This window comes from Bos javanicus, chromosome 20, assembly GCF_032452875.1.
Source record: "Bos javanicus breed banteng chromosome 20, ARS-OSU_banteng_1.0, whole genome shotgun sequence".
Taxonomy (NCBI): domain Eukaryota; kingdom Metazoa; phylum Chordata; class Mammalia; order Artiodactyla; family Bovidae; genus Bos; species Bos javanicus.
In genome coordinates this window covers 36,936,094-36,953,114 of record NC_083887.1, presented here as the reverse complement: position 1 = coordinate 36,953,114, position 17,021 = coordinate 36,936,094, and the positions used below count along the sequence as shown (strand labels likewise).

The following is a 17,021-nucleotide window of genomic DNA, read 5'->3' as shown; positions in this document are numbered from 1 at the left end:
TCAGTCCATGGGATTTTCCAGGCAAGAGTACTGGAGTGGGTTGCTATTCCCTTCCCCAGGGGATCTTCCCGACCCAAGGATTGAACCTGCATCTCCCGCGTTGTAGGCAGACGCTTTACCCTCTGAGCCACCATGGAAGCTTTATCCATAACTGTACTACAATTATAACTTCTACAGACAAGTGTATGCAATCCAAGGACACCACTGTCAGTACAGTTTTAAATTTAAAAAGACCGAGAATGTTGACGTTCAGTAGGAAACAACACAATACTGCAAAGCAATTATCCTTCAATTAAAAATAAATAAATTAAAAAAAAAAAGACTGAGAAGCCAGCTTTTATTGATAGTACCATAAAGCACCATACCTTACACAGTATCACACTTTCGTATGTTTTCTCAAGCCTCTGCGTTGAATCAAGTAGAAGGGATCTCATGAGCACTGATGGAGACAGATTATCAAGAAATCGAAGGGTTGTGACCATGTATCCATCAGAAATAATGAGGTAGGGTAATCGTGAGTGTGCTTTTATAGAGAATCTCTGTCTCATAGGGTCACTATCTGAAGCTGATGAATCTACAGAATTATTTGAATCTTGAAGTGTAAACTGCTGTGGTCTAGCAAACAAACATCAAAATTCGAGAATTAGTGAGAGGAAAATCTTTTAAAAAAACAATTACATTATTCCAAAGGAAAAAAAAAACACAAACATTTCAGAATGATGAAAAAGCAAGCAAATTAAACAGAAAAATATTAAATGTGCACAGATCTGTGAGGAAAACATAAGTAATTAAATAATACAGAGGTTGGTGGGTTTTTTTTAATTTTCCCAGAATTGTGACATTTACTCTATTGTCTGTAATATTGCTTGTAATCCAGTTTTATATCTCTTTTTGAAAAAAACTGAGGCAGTTATTTTTACTATTAAAGACAGTTTAGCTGTTAACTTTCTTTCTTATCATATATTTAAATATCCTTGTAAGAATATAAATAGGAGCTGTGAGTATTCTTGTTATTAAGAAACATTTGGAGAGGATGGTGATGAGTAAAATTTTATCAGCTTAAGGTTAAATTTGACTGAGTTTCCATATAAATGTAGTTATTTATTGTTATAGTGGTATACCTAATTCTGAATACTTAATATCAACTGATTACTTAACATCACTAATTATTAACTTTGGGGCTTTATAAGTATATACTTAGTATCATTAATTATTAACTTTGGGGCTTTATAAGTATAAAGAGAACAGAGAACCAAAATATATTTTTTTCTGGTTAGGAAAATAATTAACTACAGATTATATGAACCAAATGGCCCACAACAGAAGGTTGGTTTTAGAAGGTACAGTCTACAAAATTTATAAAACCATTAAAAAGTGACTCCATGGAAAGATGTATAAGACATACTGTCAAATCAAAAAAGCAAAACAGTAAACAACATATATCATATAATTTATTTTGCTTTAAAAAATAAATTAATACTGTTATTGCACATGTTATATAAAATTTTCAAATTAAGAGGACAACACACTAAAATGCTAATAATTGTTATCTCTAAGGAATAGGATTACAAGTCTTTCACTTTTGATAGTATTTAGTTTTGTGACATTTGATTAAGCTTTTAAAAATAATGAATATGTATTACTTTTGTAATCAGAAAAAAAAAATGCATCCTGAAAGATCCTAAATACTAATTTTTAAGGAAAATGTGAGGAAAATTTAAGTCAATTAGGAATCAGACCATAATAAGGAAAAACACTTTCACTGCAGGAAGTGACAAGTTTTCCCATCATAATTATCTATTGCTAGAAATAAGGTAAAATTTTTGTTAAATATAATCAAGGACACATCCCTCCTCAGTTTTCCTTCTGTAAAGCAAAGGTAATGGATTAATTTCAAAGACCTTTTCCAATTTTTTATTTTGTAAACAGCTATCTTATGTGTCTACCCAACATCAATAAAAACAAATATTTACTGAGCTCTTACGTTATGCCAGAACTGTGTTAAAGCAATTTAAAATTATTTATTATCTTGCTTCATTCCTTCAAGTCTAAGAGACAATTACTGCCATCTTCATTTCAGAGTAAAAGAAAATGAGGCTCAAAGAGTAACTTGCCCAAACTCACACAACCAATAAGTAGAAGAACCAAGATTTGATTCTTGATCTGACTCCAAAGCCAAACTGCTACGTGATCTCACAATTTAAAATTTAAATATGGCTGAATTCTAAAGTCTACTATCCATTTCCAACAACTTTCCCCTTTTTTCCCTTTGGGAAAAAAGTAGATACATCCATGGGTGCTCAGTCGCTTCAGTCAAGTCTGACTCTCTGCGACCCCATGGACTGTAGCCCGCCAGGCTCCTCTGTCCATGGGATCCTCCAGGCAAGAATACTGGAGTGGGTTGCCATGCCCTCCTCCAGGGGATCTTCCAGACCCAGGGATCAAATCCATGTCTCCTACATTCCTGCACTGGCAGCTGGGTTCTTTACCACTAGAACCACCTGGGAAGCCAGATACAGCCACATGCCAAGTTAATTTTTATCTAAGTGCTCTGCTTTTAAACAATAAAAGACATCACATTTTTATTAATTTTTATATCAAAGAAGTTACATTTTTAATGCTGTTAAATATTTAAATAACATATACTTACATAGTCACATTGTCAAATTCTCACCAGGATTAAGCAACAAAAATAAATAGAAGAAAACTATAAATAAACAGATATTGAGATGACAGACTCAAAGAAAGGATGTTTGAAACATGAAATTATATTTAAAAAAAACACACAGTAAAGTAATACCAAAAGAGAAAAACTTCTGTAAATAAATTAAATGATTCAAATATCTCACCTATATGTTATTAGTGGGTGAAGAGGAATAAATTCTGCTGGCCCAAATTCTATAGAGCAGCCAAATGTAATTAACGTTAGCAATTCACCATGGCAGGTCAATAAAACCAGGGAGCCACGTTTTAACACACAAGCCAGAAGAAGACTATCATGAGTCCAGCTGACATCACCTACCCAGTATGACCTAGAAAAAGCAAAACAAGATGTTTAGAAAGGACCCTCTACAATGTCTCTAACAATTTATAATGGCCAAGGGGTGAGATACTTCAAAAAATAAGGGCAAAAGAATGAATAGTAGGCAAATGTCACATACATTTTGTGTATCTTACTTCCCAAGAAATAAGTAAGAAGAAAGGAGTTTGCTCATAAACATCTAGTTCATCAGTTCAGTAGTTCAGTCGTGTCCGACTCTTTGCGACCCCATGAACTGCAGCATTCCAGGCCTCCCTGTCCATCACCAACTCCCGGAGTTCACTCAAACTCACGTCCATTGAGTCAGTGATGCCATCCAGCCATCTCATCCTCTGTTGTCCCCTTTTCCTCCTGCCCCCAATCCCTCCCAGCATCAGAGTCTTTTCCAATGATTCAGCTCTTCGCATGAGGTGGCCAAAGTACTGGAGTTTCAGCTTCAGCATCATTCCTTCCAAAGAACACCCAGGACCAATCTCCTTTAGATTGGACTGATTGGATCTCCTTGCAGTCCAAGGGACTCTCAAGAGTCTTCTCCAACACCACAGTTCAAAAGCATCAATTCTTCGGCACTCAGCTTTCTTCACAGTCCAACTCTCACATCCATACATGACCACTGGAAAAACCATAGCCTTGACTAGACGGACATTTGTTGGCAAAGTAATGTCTCTGCTTTTCAATATGCTATCTAGGTTGGTCATAACTTTCCTTCCAAGGAGTAAACGTCTTTTAATTTCATGGCTGCAATCACCATCTGCAGTGATTTTAGAGCCCCCAAAAAACAAAAGTCTGACACTGTTTCCACTGTTTCCCCATCTATTTCCCATGAAGTGATGGGACCAGATGCCATGATCTTAGTTTTCTGAACGTTGAGCTTTAGGCCAACTTTTTCACTCTCCACTTTCACTTTCATCAAGAGGCTTTTTAGTTCCTCTTCACTTTCTGCCATAAGGGTGGTGTCATCTGCATATCTGAGGTTACTGATATTTCTCCCGGCTATCTTGATTCCAGCTTGTGCTTCTTCCAGCCCAGCATTTCTCATGATGTACTTTGCCTATAAGTTAAGCATCTAGTTCATACAACATACCAAGCAGAAATTTACTTACATTCATAAACAAATCATAAGATGAAAATACTACCTAAAAATGTAAAGCTTTTAATTCACTTACATTATAGTCAGAACAACTTCTAATCCTAGTGATATCCATTACTAACATCTACCAGTAGATTTTGAAGGTCAATACCATGCCTGTCTCTCAGCAGCCTGCCAGGGCTCCACTCAAGAGCAGATTCCCTCTTGCCAAAGCCATCTTTACCACTCCTTAACTGTCTGAAATATTAATATTTCTTTCATGGGGACAGAAAATAGCTCCTTCTCATTTAAATGATGGACACCCTAAGTCAAACAGACCACTGAATTGAGACCAGAAAGGAAATTTGGGGAAGAGAAAGAAAATAAAAATGTACAGCTGGATGAACCTGAAAACTCTGAAAAGTCAGAGAACAGCAGAGAAGTGTTCAGAAAAGGAAATTAGAAGAATCCAAGAGGAAGAGGAAATCTTCCTACGCTATAATCCTGCATAGGTCCCTTGCCATCCAAAATCACCACTTACGGTGCTGTCCACCCATATGCAGAGAATGCCAACTTTGTTTAAAAGGCTAAAAACACCCCAGCCTGAGTATATAAAATGATCTTCCCAACCCAGGATTCTTCATTTCAGTCTAAGTCCAGTATTTCTCTACCTAATCATAATCCTACTCTTCCTAAGAAAACATAGAAAGAAATAAAAGAGAAAAGAAAATGTGTTCAAGTATCTTCCACCCTATCAGACCCTTCCTGAAAGGACTGAAGGCGTTCCTTATATAAAGTGAAGTTGCTCCGTGGTGTCTGACTCCTTGTGAATCCATGGATAGTAGCCTGCCAGGCTCCCTTGCCCGTGGGATTTTCCAGGCAAGAATACTGGAATGGGTCGCCATTTCCTTCTCTAGGGGAAAGTGAAATTGCTCAGTTGTGTCCAACATATAAAACAAACTTTAAAGTCTATCAAGCACAAATGCTAAAAGCTGCATTATCTATCTAAATATCTATTTGTTGTTGTTGTCTCTCAGTCATGTCCAACTCTTTGCAACCCCATGGACTGCAGCACGCCAGGCTTCCCTGTCCTTCACCATTCCTGGATTTTGCTCAAACTCATGTCCATTCAGTCAGTGATGCCATCCAACCATCTCATCCTCTGTCAACGCCTTCTCCTCCTGCCTTCAATCTTTCCTGGCATCAGGGTCTTTTCTAATGAGTCAAGTCTTTGTATCACATGGCCAAAGTATTGGAGCTTCTGTATCAGTCCTTTCAATGAATACTCAAGACTGATTTCCTTTAGGATTGACTGGTTTAATGTCCTTGCTGTACAAGGGACTCCAACATCACAGTTTAAAAGCATCAATTCTTCGGCGCTCAGCCTTCTTTATGTTCCAATTCTCACATCCATACATGACTACTGGAAAAACCATAGCTTTGACTATATGGACTTTTGTCAGCAAAGTAAAGTTGCTGCTTTTTAATATGCTGTCTAGGTTGGTCATAGTTTTTCTTCCAAGGAGTAGGTAGATTTCACGGCTGCAGTCACCATCTGCAGTGATTTTGGAGTCCAAGAAAACAGTGTGTCACTGTTTCCATTGTTTCTCCATCAATTTGCCATGAAGTCATGGGACCAGATACCATGATCTTAGTTTTTTGAACATTGAGTTTTCAGCCAGCTTTTTCACTCTCCTCTTTCACTTTCATCAAGAGGCTCTTTAGTTCCTCTTTGCTTTCTGCCATAAGGGTGGTGTCATCTGCATATTTGAGGTTATTCATATTTCTCTCTGTAATCTTGATTCTAACCTATGCTTCATTCAGCCTGGTATTTCGCATGTACTCTGCATGTGAGTTAAATAGGCAAGGTGACAATATACAGCCTTGATGTACTCCTTTCCCAATTTTGAACCAGTCCATTGTTCCATGTCCAGTTCTAACTGTTGCTTTTTGACCTGCATACAGGTTTCTCAGGAGACAGGTAAGGTGGTCTGGTATTCCCATCTCTTGAAGAATTTCCCATCTCTTAAAGAATTCTTTTTAAGAATATTTGTTGTGAAAATATCTATTTAGACACTACTTATCAGAGCCTTAAACTTATTAAACTAATAAAAAAGTAAAAGAAAAACACTATTTAGAAATAAAAACAAATCCTTACCTGACAAGAGTAGCTGGAACCACAGGATTCTTATTACTACATCCTTTAAGGCTACCATAGAGAGTAACAAAATTCAGTGTGTTTATAAATAATACCTGAGTTGCCTAGAAAGAGAAAAAAAAGACAACAAAACAATTAAAATCATTTTACTTATATTTCTGAAGACCTAGAGATCTATCAACAAACTATCTTGTCTTTCCCAACTGGCAAGACAATACCAACCATCCGTAACTCTTTTCCCTTTCACACTACATTTTAAGAATATCAGTCACCACTTTGCCCCTCTTTCTTCCTTTTCCATTATCCTCTTTTTGCTTCTGAAGGTCAAATTTTGAGAATTATGGCACCTAATGTAAATAATGTTACCAATTTACAAAGTCAAGTTAGATCAGAAAATACCAATGTAAAGAACATAAAGTAGTATTAAAAAAAAAAAAAACATATTCAAGGGGGGAAAAAAATCTCTAAACTGAACTATACTCTCTCTTTTACAGCTTACTCCCAAGAGAGATCACATTTACTGACCTTTGGGTCTTTCTGATTAAGCGTTACTGCCAGGGTAAGTCCATCTCTTGAAAATGCAGAAATCAGAGCTCCCCTTGACTTCACTGACTCACATTTAGGGATCAGACTGCACAGAAGGCAATCCTGCTGAGCCCACTGAACATGATATGACAGTGATCTAAGAAAGGAATGAAATAATTGAAAACAGGAAGTATAGTAACTTTCATATTAATACATATTTCATTACAGAAAATTGATGGGTCCAGCTAAATTCTTTCATATGCATATATATTTGGGGTCTCTTAGCAACTGCTCACAAGTTTTATCCAGGGCACAAAAGAGCAACTGCTAACTAAACAAGGTAGGTCCATATCAGAGTTTTGTATTAATGGCATGTCCTACGCCAACCCCAAACACATGTGCATCCACTAAAAGTTTAGATACACATATTTCTACATTATTACAAATATTTCTGGGCTTCCCTCATAGCTCAGTCGGTAAAGAATATGCCTGCAGTGCAGGAGAACCAGGTTCAATTCTTGGGTCAGGAAGATCCCCTGGAGAAGGGAATGTCAACCCTCTCCAGTATTCTTGCCTAGAGGATCCCATGGACAGAGGAGCCAGGCAGGCTACTGTCCATGGGTTCAAAAGAGTCAGACACAATTTAGCAACTAAACCACCAACACCTAGTTGTACATTTAAGATTTGTTCATTTGACTTTATATAAATTACACCTGAATAAAGTACTGCTAGCATAAGAAAATAAACAGAAAAAAAAATCTATTTTAGTAAATCTTAAGTCATTATATGCTTTTAAATGCATTCTATTTCATTGGGCTTTTTAAAATAAATAAAACTTTTAATTAAAAAAAAACAAGAGAATTTAAAAGGTATGGTAGTAAATTCAAGTAAGTTACATCCTTTTCAAAATTCAACTGAATTAGTTTTCAAAGGAGTTTTTTATAGTCTTAAGATAAGACCATAGCCAGCCTTACCTTTTATGTGTTCTCAATTCCAAGAAGGAAAACAAAATAAAAACAAGAAAAACTTTCTGTAATAAACAAGTAAAATGAAAAGTAAAGAAACAGAACAATACTTATAGGGACAAACGATTTGTAAAGTCTCAGAGGTCAATGTTCACATTTCATTTACTGATCTTATTATGTATTTATGGGCCAAAAGATATTATAATAATGTTTCAAAAGGGACAGAAGAACTTCCCTGGCAGTCCAGTGGTTACGACTCTGCACTTGCAATGCAGGGACTGTGGGTTCAGTTCCCTGTGGGGGAACTAAGAAGATTCCATGTGCTGTTCAGAATGGTCAAAAAAAAAAGATAGAAAACAAGAAAGAAGGAAACATTTACCTCACCTTACAGGTGTAAATACATTTTCATGCCACCGAACTGCTAGAAATGTTAACTTCAGGCATTCCCCGGAATAGAAAGTAAATGAACACAAGCAGCAGTCTCCAAATAACTGTAGATAAATTTCATATACTTTAGTATATAATAAATCTGAAAATAAATCAAGAGGATCTAGAAACTGTCATACTGAGTGAAGTCAGAGAAAGAGGAATATCGTATGATATCGTTTTTATGCGGAATCTAAAAAAAAGTGATACAAATGAACTTGTTCATAAAACAGATTCACAGACTTAGAGAATGAATTTATGGTTACCAGGGGGAAGAATGATGGGATAGTTAGGGAGTTTGGGATTAACATGTACACACTGCTATGTTTAAAATAAATAACCAGCAAGGAAAATAGAAAATAAACTCATGCATGAAAGAACAGAAAAACAAGCAAAAAAACAGCCCCACATTTTCTCATAAGTAAGACAAATGAAATATATCAAGAACCTGCTTATACTTTTATTCTTAACATATAGCTTAACATTAAGCTAAACACTAAGAAATTTATTTCTGAGCCACAAGCATATCTCAAATGGGAAATCAAGGTGCAGTTACTCTCTTAAGAAAACACTGCCATTTACTCTGGCTATATAACTGGGAATATTCTTATATATTTATTTTTCTCTTCTTTTATGGTTGCATATTATTTAAACTAGGGCATATTCATGGGGTAAATAACAGAAGTTCAAAACACAATTTTTAACAATAGCAAAGTGGGTAAAAACATATGCGTCAACACATACAAAGAGTATCACACAGCTATTTAACATGTCTTTTAGTTAATAAATGTGTTATTTACTGGGAATGGGCTACTTAATATCACCAATTCTAGTTTCTTTTTTTTATTATAAAGCTAGTTATATTCTAAAACTAAGGAAAAGTAAAACTAGGGAAAGACCAAGGAAACTCAAAGTTCAAACCACTTTTAATAAAATCTTTTAAAATGGGACCAAGAAATATAAAAATACCTTTTCCACGATAATTTCACCATTACTACAATTAATGGTGACTGGAGATATACAGCTATCATTACACATTCTGCTCAACAGCTTCCCAGAAAGTGTCTGCTCTTAGAGTCTGAGGTCTCCACTTCAAGAACACCCTGTCTGATTTGGAATTTACCTCATTTTTTATAAAAACAGCATGCACTACCGCTTCTTTATCTTCAGTGGAAGGCAAAGGAACTGCTTCTTCAGGCATGATCTGGGACCACTGGCCCACCAAGGAAAGGCTTTTGGAAGATAAGACATTCTTGAATTCCAAATGTTCCCAAAGGAATATGCATCCAGAAGGAGTTATAAGCAGAACTCTTTTCCCATTGCCAGATACATACAAGTACAGTCTGGAAGAGCTTGCTAAAAAAACAACAACAAAGTTACTAAACCTCTGAAGTCAGAATTCCTGCAAAAAAGTACAAATTTTATCTATTCTGACAACAAGGAACCTAAATGAGGTTTCCATTCAGAAAGAAAAACTAAGGCATTAATAATAAAAGTACAAATAATATTAACACTTAATCATGTACTCATGTGTGATACTAGGAACCCACTTCTATCACAGGTATGTTAGGTATGCCAGATTTTTCTTCCTCAAGATGAACCTTAGTGTTACAAATAACCAACATCAAAAAATACTTACATATACATGGAAATACATACAGATATTTACAAAAGCAGAGGTATATTTCTTTTCCTTCTACATATCAAGTTAAATCAATTTAAACAAACAAAAAAACTCCCACCTACTGCAGCTTTAATCATGTCCTTAGGCTTTTCAGTTGCTGGTATAGTTTTCAAACAATCTTGATCTTTGTTCCAGAGGAAAACCTCCCCTGTGGTGAGTACCCCAGCCAGCCAGGCATCTGTTTTCAAAACGGAAACACAATGCTTACAGTCTAACAATTTCCTTAATATTACCCCAAAAATTATTTTTAAAAGCTCAGTTAATCTAGCCCTTTGACAATATCAGTACTACTCAACCGTTATTGGACGTTGTTAGGAGTGTAACATCCTTCAACAAAGGCTGAAGACTGGGGATTTTCTTCTTTGTCCTTCCTGAGAGCAAATTAATTTCATTTACGGATTTATCATCCAAAAGAAAAACAGCTTCATTTTCCTAGGAGAAGAAATACATGGAAACTTAAGAGATGCCAAAGTTAATTCAGCCACCTACGTAAGTTATCACAGAAAGGAAAAGAAAGTGACATCTAAGAAAGATGGTATATTTGTACTACACACCATAAAATGAACAATAAGGGCTTTTGTAAAAAACAGTTTTATTTATTTATTGGCTGCACTGGGTCTTCACTGTGGCTCAAGGGCTTCTCTAGTTGTGGCACGGGGGCTTAGCTGCCCAGTGGCAAGTGGGATCTTAGTTCCCCGACCAGGACTCGAATCCACATCCCCTAAACTGGAAAGTAGATTACTGATCACCTGACCATCAGAGGTCCCAACAATAAGGCTAATTATGTACCCTGAAGATGTTTTCATTCTATCTTAAAAGTATGTCTTATTAGAATTACTAGGTAGGATGACCTAGTACTCACACTGAGATTTATTTGAACTTTAAAATTATAGGAGTGTCTTCCAATTCTGCTAGCCCAAACTGAGATATCTGCTGTTAGCTCACCAATCTGAAGAGTAGTATGGGCAAGTTTTAAATTATTTACTTAAATAGACATGGCTTCTCATTTCTGAAGCAGTAGCATGTGCTCCTAGACTTCAGTTTTAGAAAACATCCAGAAAATGTTCTGAGCTTCCTGGAAACCTTCCAGGCTGCTTCATCACCTGCGTGGGTATTCCAAGATTCACCAGGACATGAAACTCCCCAAACATGTGCCCTTGCTCAAAAAAGACTCTGTAGATGCGAAAGCCATGCTCATTTTCAACAACGGCCGAGAGGTTTTCTGGCTGGGCAATCTCAAAAACTGGGACTTGCAGGGTGAAGAAACTGTGTCCCAGAATTCCCAGGAGAGCCCAGAAGATGAGAGTGAGGATGATACACCATCCCAGAACACCAACAGCAAAGCAACAAAGGATGGTGAAGAAGATGAAGCAGGTGATGGAGAAAAGGAGCAAGAAAGTGATGAGAGAGGTGACAAATGTGATCAGACCACAGAAAGACTGATGCTCCCTCCCCACCTCTGCCAGCCTCCTACCATGCAAATACACAAAGTCCTGTTCAGTGGGCAAGTGATCCTTCTGCAGATGCTATTTTATTTTTTAAAGGCTATTCTTCAATCTTCGGAGAAGGCAATCGCACCCCACTCCAGTACTCTTGCCTGGAAAATCCCATGGACGGAGGAGCCTGGGGGCTGCAGTCCATGGGGTCGCTAGGAATCGGACACAACTGAGCGACTTCACTTTCACTTTTCACTTTCATGCATTGGAGAAGGAAATGGCAACCCACTCCAGTGTTCTTGCCTGGAGAATCCCAGGGACGGGGGAGCCTGGTGGGCTGCCATCTATGGGGTCGCACAGAGTCTGATACAACTGAAGCGACTTAGCAGCAGCAGCATTCTTCAATCTTAGAGGCAAAGCACACATGTAACACATATTACAACTGATACTGTACAACTGAAGAAAAACTTACCTGTCCCAACCAGGAGACTCGTGGCCAGGGTTTTTTCTGCTTGATACTGGTTGAAGTCAAAACTTCTAATCTTATCTCCATGCTTGTTAAGATATCAAAGACCAATTAAGTCAAAAGTCACAAGATGCTGTAAAAATCAAAACAAAAAAAAAATGATAAGACCCCATAATATTTACTGAAGATTTTAAGAGTTTTCATAAAGTTTTAGTAAATGACTTTTTCATTAGCTCAAGTTAACTCTCTTTTTAAGGTAAAATGCTGATACTTTATTCAGTATCTAATCTTGAATAGTCAGGCAAAAGGTGTTTGCTTTTTTGATAAGTTATTCCTCAGACTATGAAAATAAACACAAACTTGAAGAATATCTTGACAATATAGTTTCTATGTGATTACTTTATCATCTTTCCAAAGATGACCACAAAAATACCCCCTACCCCATACACTCTTCTTACACTATGACTTTAACACTCCTCTGTCTCACTGAGAGCTCTGGTCTATGCCTCATCCCTTGAAATTGGGTGGTTTTTTACTACTTTGACTAAGACTAAAATGGAAGTGAGGCTATGCATTTCACAACGCTAGCTCATACAAGGCAATACATCATCTACCTTGTGTGTGTGTGCGCTTATTAGCTCAGTTGTGTCTGACTCTCTGCAACCTCTACAGCCTGGCCAACTATAGTCCGTCAGGCTCCTCTGCCCATGGGATTTTCCAGGCAAGAATACTGGAGTGGGTTACCATTTCCTTCTTCAGGGGATCTTCCCAACACAGGGACAGAACCCACATCTCCTACATCTCCTGCATTGGCAGGCAGATTCTTTATCTCTGAGCCACCTAGACCGCCCCACACCTTCTACCTTACTCCTGGAATAATTACTGTTGAAGCCTTCAATCACCACATAAGCAGTCAAACTACCCTAAGCCACCGAGCTCTAAGAAAGTCCAAACTAGACCACATAGAAGCGAAGCCCTGAAATAATATGATGTAAAGATATCCAGCAAGGCTCCATGCTGGGTATGGGGATGGTTTCAATAGAGGCCATGACTCGTTTGTCAGAGCTCTACTGGGGTGACAGGAACATAATCTTGGGTGAATGGTCCATTCTTGAGTGAATCTTGGGAGGATGATCACTGAGGGAATGTGACACAGTGATTTGGAGCCAAAGTGAGGACACAGAAGCCATAATGAAAGGGATCCCACAGAACAAACTGAGGACACTTTGAGCATCAGAACAAATTACAGTAATGGATTTAAAAATCCATGGACTAAAACGGGAAACCATGAATCCATATAATCATAAAAAAGTAAATTATTAAATTGAATATTTGATGCAAAATGGTATGTTTACATTGTTTCAAAATATCTCCCTATAAAATACTCATTAATTACAAAAGACAAAAGAGTAACTTCACAATGAAGAAACTGGGCAGATTCCATTGTATCTAAGGATCACAATGAAAATAATCAGGATGGGACAAAAGGAAATCACCTGCCACCTAACAGTTAAAAGGAGAAAAACATCTGTGATGACATATGTACAAAGGAACATAATCTGAATCTAATCACAAGTAAATATCAGGCAAACCCAAACCAAGGGACATTTTACAAAATAACTGATCGGTAACGTTCAAAAGTTTTAAGGTTATGCAAGTTGGGAAAAGATTGAAAAACTAGTCCCAAAGAGAAAAACCTGACAACTACACGCAGTCAGTAAATTGTACACTTTATGTTTGCACTATAAAGGGCAATATGGGAGAAATAGAAAAACCTGAATAGAAAGAGAAACTGAGGATTAGATGACTGTAACAGATGAATGTTGATTTTCTGATTTTGCCGGTTGTCTTGCACAGGCCACGGGTATGATGCGGGCAGGGGGGCGGGCAGGGGGGCGGGTGGGGGAGGAGTTTAAGACACTGCATGCTGCGCGGCAAAAAGTAAAGGATAAAAAACTAGTTCATCATTTCAAGAAGTAAAGACAGAGCCCTACAGAATTTGATGATGGATGGCCTTCTGTCTCTTAAAGCTCCGAAAATCACCTCCTGTTATAGAGTGAAGGTTATTTGTGCTGTATACCGACTGGCACTAAAATCACTAATGGTACCTACAGATGTGTGTGCTTGGAAGCTCAGTCCTGGCTGACTCTTTGCGACCCCATGGACTGTAGCCTCGGAGGCTCCTCTGTCCGTGGAATTTTCCAGGCAAGAATACTGGAGTGGGTTGCCATTCTCTCCTCCAGGGGATCTTCCCAACCCAGGGATCAAACTTGGGTCTCTTAGGTCTCCTGCATGGGCAGCCGGGTTCTTTACCACTAGCGCCACCTGTGAAGCCTACAGATGGATACTAACAAACACAGAAGCCTACAGATGGATACTAACAAACACCACGAAAACATGTCAAATTAGTTACTGGACGACAGAGATAAACTCGACCACACAAAATATGTGAGGAAGAGAAATAGGTTAAGTTTTACCGCACCCCCCTCCCCGTATCTTAATTTAAAACACACTGGCAAAAGCAATTTCCAGAGGAATAATCCAAGTTGTTCGGTGGTTTGCACCACAGACGAGCCTAAGAAATCACGTCCATTCCTCGGCGCTCAACTTAGCCCCCACCAATGTCACATACAGGAGTTGGCCCACGACCACCTCTCATGAGGCATCCCCAGGGACCCCTCTGAGATTCCCTACCGGACCGTGCGGGGCAGCGCGGGCCTCCACCCCCGCGAGCTGCCACCGCGGCGCCCACCGGGGACCGGGCAGGAGCTGGAGGACACCGGGCCGAGGTGGAGCCCGAGCCGGACTTCGTTCCCAGCCAGCCGAGGGCGACCCCGCACCTCCGTGAGGCTGAGGATGCTGCGGCCGGAGAACGACGCCGGGGTAGAGGGTACGGAGCTGGGTGCGGCGGGGGATGGCGGGGCAGGGGAGGTAGCGGGCGCGCCAGGACTCGAGAGAGTGAGGGGGCGGAGGAGCCCGAGGACGCGGCGGGCCGGAGGGCAAGGGGAGGAGGCTGGGGCCGTGCGAGACGGGACTCTGCGGGAAGTTACCTCCGCCAGGGCCTGGCCCGTCCGGGGCAGGAAGGCACGGCGAGGCCGAGATGAAGGAGGGCGACGGAGACGGGCGGAGCTGCCCGCCCCGACGCGAGCCTGCGCCTTGGCGACGGCGGAGGGCGGGGAAGGGACGCGGGCGAGCGCCGCCAGTGCGCCTGCTCCGCGCCGGCAGGGAGCGCGGGCAGGAGGCTGGAGGCGTTCCCCAATCTTTCCCTCCGCCGGGTCTCCCGGGGTTCCCGCCCTCGTCCTCCCAGCGGTCCTGCGCCTCCGCTGCCTCCCCGCCTGCGTCTCCTCTATCCGGCCGCTCGTCCTTCCGCTCAGGGTCTCATCCTGGGCTGCTGGGGTCGTTCTGTTTCACCTCCACGATGTTGCGTTCGTTCCTCTGACACACACCTTGAGTGCGCAGATTGTGTGTGGCGCTCTCCAGAAAACCGTTTCAGTTCACTTCACTCGCTCAGTCGTGTCCGACTCTTTGCGACCCCATGAGTCGCAGCACGCCAGGCCTCCCTGTCCATCACCAACTCCCGGAGTTCACTCAGACTCCCGTCCATCGAGTCAGTGATGCCATCCAGCCATCTCATCCTCTGTCGTCCTCTTCTCCTCCTGCCCCCAATTCCTCCCAGCATCAGAGTCTTTTCCAATAAGTCAACTCTTCGCATGAGGTGGACAAAGTACTGGACTTTCAGCTTCAGTATCATTCCCTCCAAAGAAATCCCAGGGGTGATCTCCTTCAGAATGGACTGGTTGGATCTCCTTGCAGTCCAAGGGACTCTTCAAGAGTTCTCCAACACCACAGTTCAAAAGCATCAATTCGTCGGCACGCAGCCTTCTTCACAGTCCAACTCTCACATCCATACATGACCACAGGAAAAACCATAGCCTTGACTAGACGGACTTTTGTTGGCAAAGTAATGTCTCTGCTTTTCAGTATGCTATCTAGGTTAGTCATAACTTTCCTTCCAAGGAGTAAGCGTCTTTTAATTTCATGGCTGCAGTTAACATCTGCAGTGATTTTGGAGCCCAGAAAAATAAAGTCTGACACTGTTTCCACTGTTTCCCCATCTATTTCCCATGATGTGATGGGACCAGATGCCATGATCTTCGTTTTCTGAATGTTGAGCTTTAAGCCAGCTTTTTCACTCTCCTCTTTCACTTTCATCGAGAGGCTTTTTAGTTCCTCTTCACTTTCTGCCATAAGGGTGGTGTCATCTGCATATCTGAGGTTATTGGTATTTCTCCCAGCAATCTTGATTCCAGCTTGTGCTTCTTCCAGCCCAGCGTTTCTCATGATGTACTCTGCATATAAGTTAAATAAGCAGGGTAACAATATGCAGCCTTGACATACTCCTTTTCCTATTTGGAACCAGTCTGTTGTACCATGTCCAGTTCTAACTGTTGCTTCCTGACCTGCATATAGGTTTCTCAAGAGGCAGGTCAGGTGGTCTGGTATTCCCATCTCTTGAAGAATTTTCCACATAACCCGCTAATATGTAAACTGTGAAAGTGCTGCACTCGATATGCCAGCAAATTTGGAAAACTCAGCAGTGCTCACAGGGCTGGAAAAGGTCAGTTTTCATTCCAGTCCCAAAGAAAGGCAATGCCAAAGAATGCTTGAACTACCGCACAATTGCACTCATCTCACACGCTAGCAAAGTCATGTTCAAAATTCTCCAATCCAGGCTTCAACAGTACCTGAACTATGAACTTCCAGGTGTTCAAGCTGGATTTAGAAAAGGCAGAGGAACCAGAGATCAAATTGCCAACATTCGTTGGATCATCAAAAAAGCGAGAGTTTCAGAAAAACATCTATTTCTGCTTTATTCACTATACCAAAGCCTTTGACTGTGTGGATCACAATAAACTGTGGAAAATTCTGAACGAGATGGGCATACCAGACCACCTGACCTGCCTCTTGAGAAACCTGTATGCAGGTCAGGAAGCAACAGTTAGAACTGGACATGGAACAACAGACTGGTTCCAAATAGGGAAAGGATTTTGTCAAGGCTGTATATTGTCACCCTGCTTATTTAACTTACATGCAGAGTACATCATGAGAAACCCTGGGCTGAATGAAGCACAAGCTGGAATCAAGATTGCTGGAAGAAATATCAATAACCTCAGATATGCAGATGGCACCACCTTTATGGCAGAAAGTAAAGAAGAACTAAAGAGCCTCTTGATGAAAGTGAAAGAGGAGAG

The 17,021-nt window shown here is 40.2% G+C and overlaps 1 protein-coding gene across 9 annotated transcripts in view; it reads right to left on the bottom strand.

Moving 5' to 3' along the window:
- Nucleotides 1-14,909, bottom strand: part of CPLANE1 (ciliogenesis and planar polarity effector complex subunit 1) — a 107,909-nt gene extending 93,000 nt beyond the window's left edge. For 6 of the 9 annotated variants that reach the window (XM_061393696.1, XM_061393700.1, XM_061393701.1 and 3 more), the window contains exons 1-11: nt 14,820-14,901; nt 13,882-14,116; nt 11,776-11,902; nt 10,164-10,299; nt 9,926-10,045; nt 9,307-9,539; nt 8,142-8,248; nt 6,793-6,949; nt 6,268-6,371; nt 2,850-3,032; nt 366-615 (exon numbers count right to left, since the gene is read on the bottom strand). In XM_061393696.1, coding sequence (XP_061249680.1) covers nt 366-615; nt 2,850-3,032; nt 6,268-6,371; nt 6,793-6,949; nt 8,142-8,248; nt 9,307-9,539; nt 9,926-10,045; nt 10,164-10,299; nt 11,776-11,856 — 1,371 coding nt within the window. In that variant the 5' untranslated portion in view covers nt 11,857-11,902; nt 13,882-14,116; nt 14,820-14,901. Of the gene's footprint in view, nt 1-365; nt 616-2,849; nt 3,033-6,267; nt 6,372-6,792; nt 6,950-8,141; nt 8,249-9,306; nt 9,540-9,925; nt 10,046-10,163; nt 10,300-11,775; nt 11,903-13,881; nt 14,117-14,819 lie in introns of all 9 variants that reach the window. The other 3 variants (XM_061393702.1, XM_061393704.1, XM_061393698.1) reach the window with 3 other exon arrangements.
- Between the last annotated feature and the right edge of the window lie 2,112 nt (nt 14,910-17,021).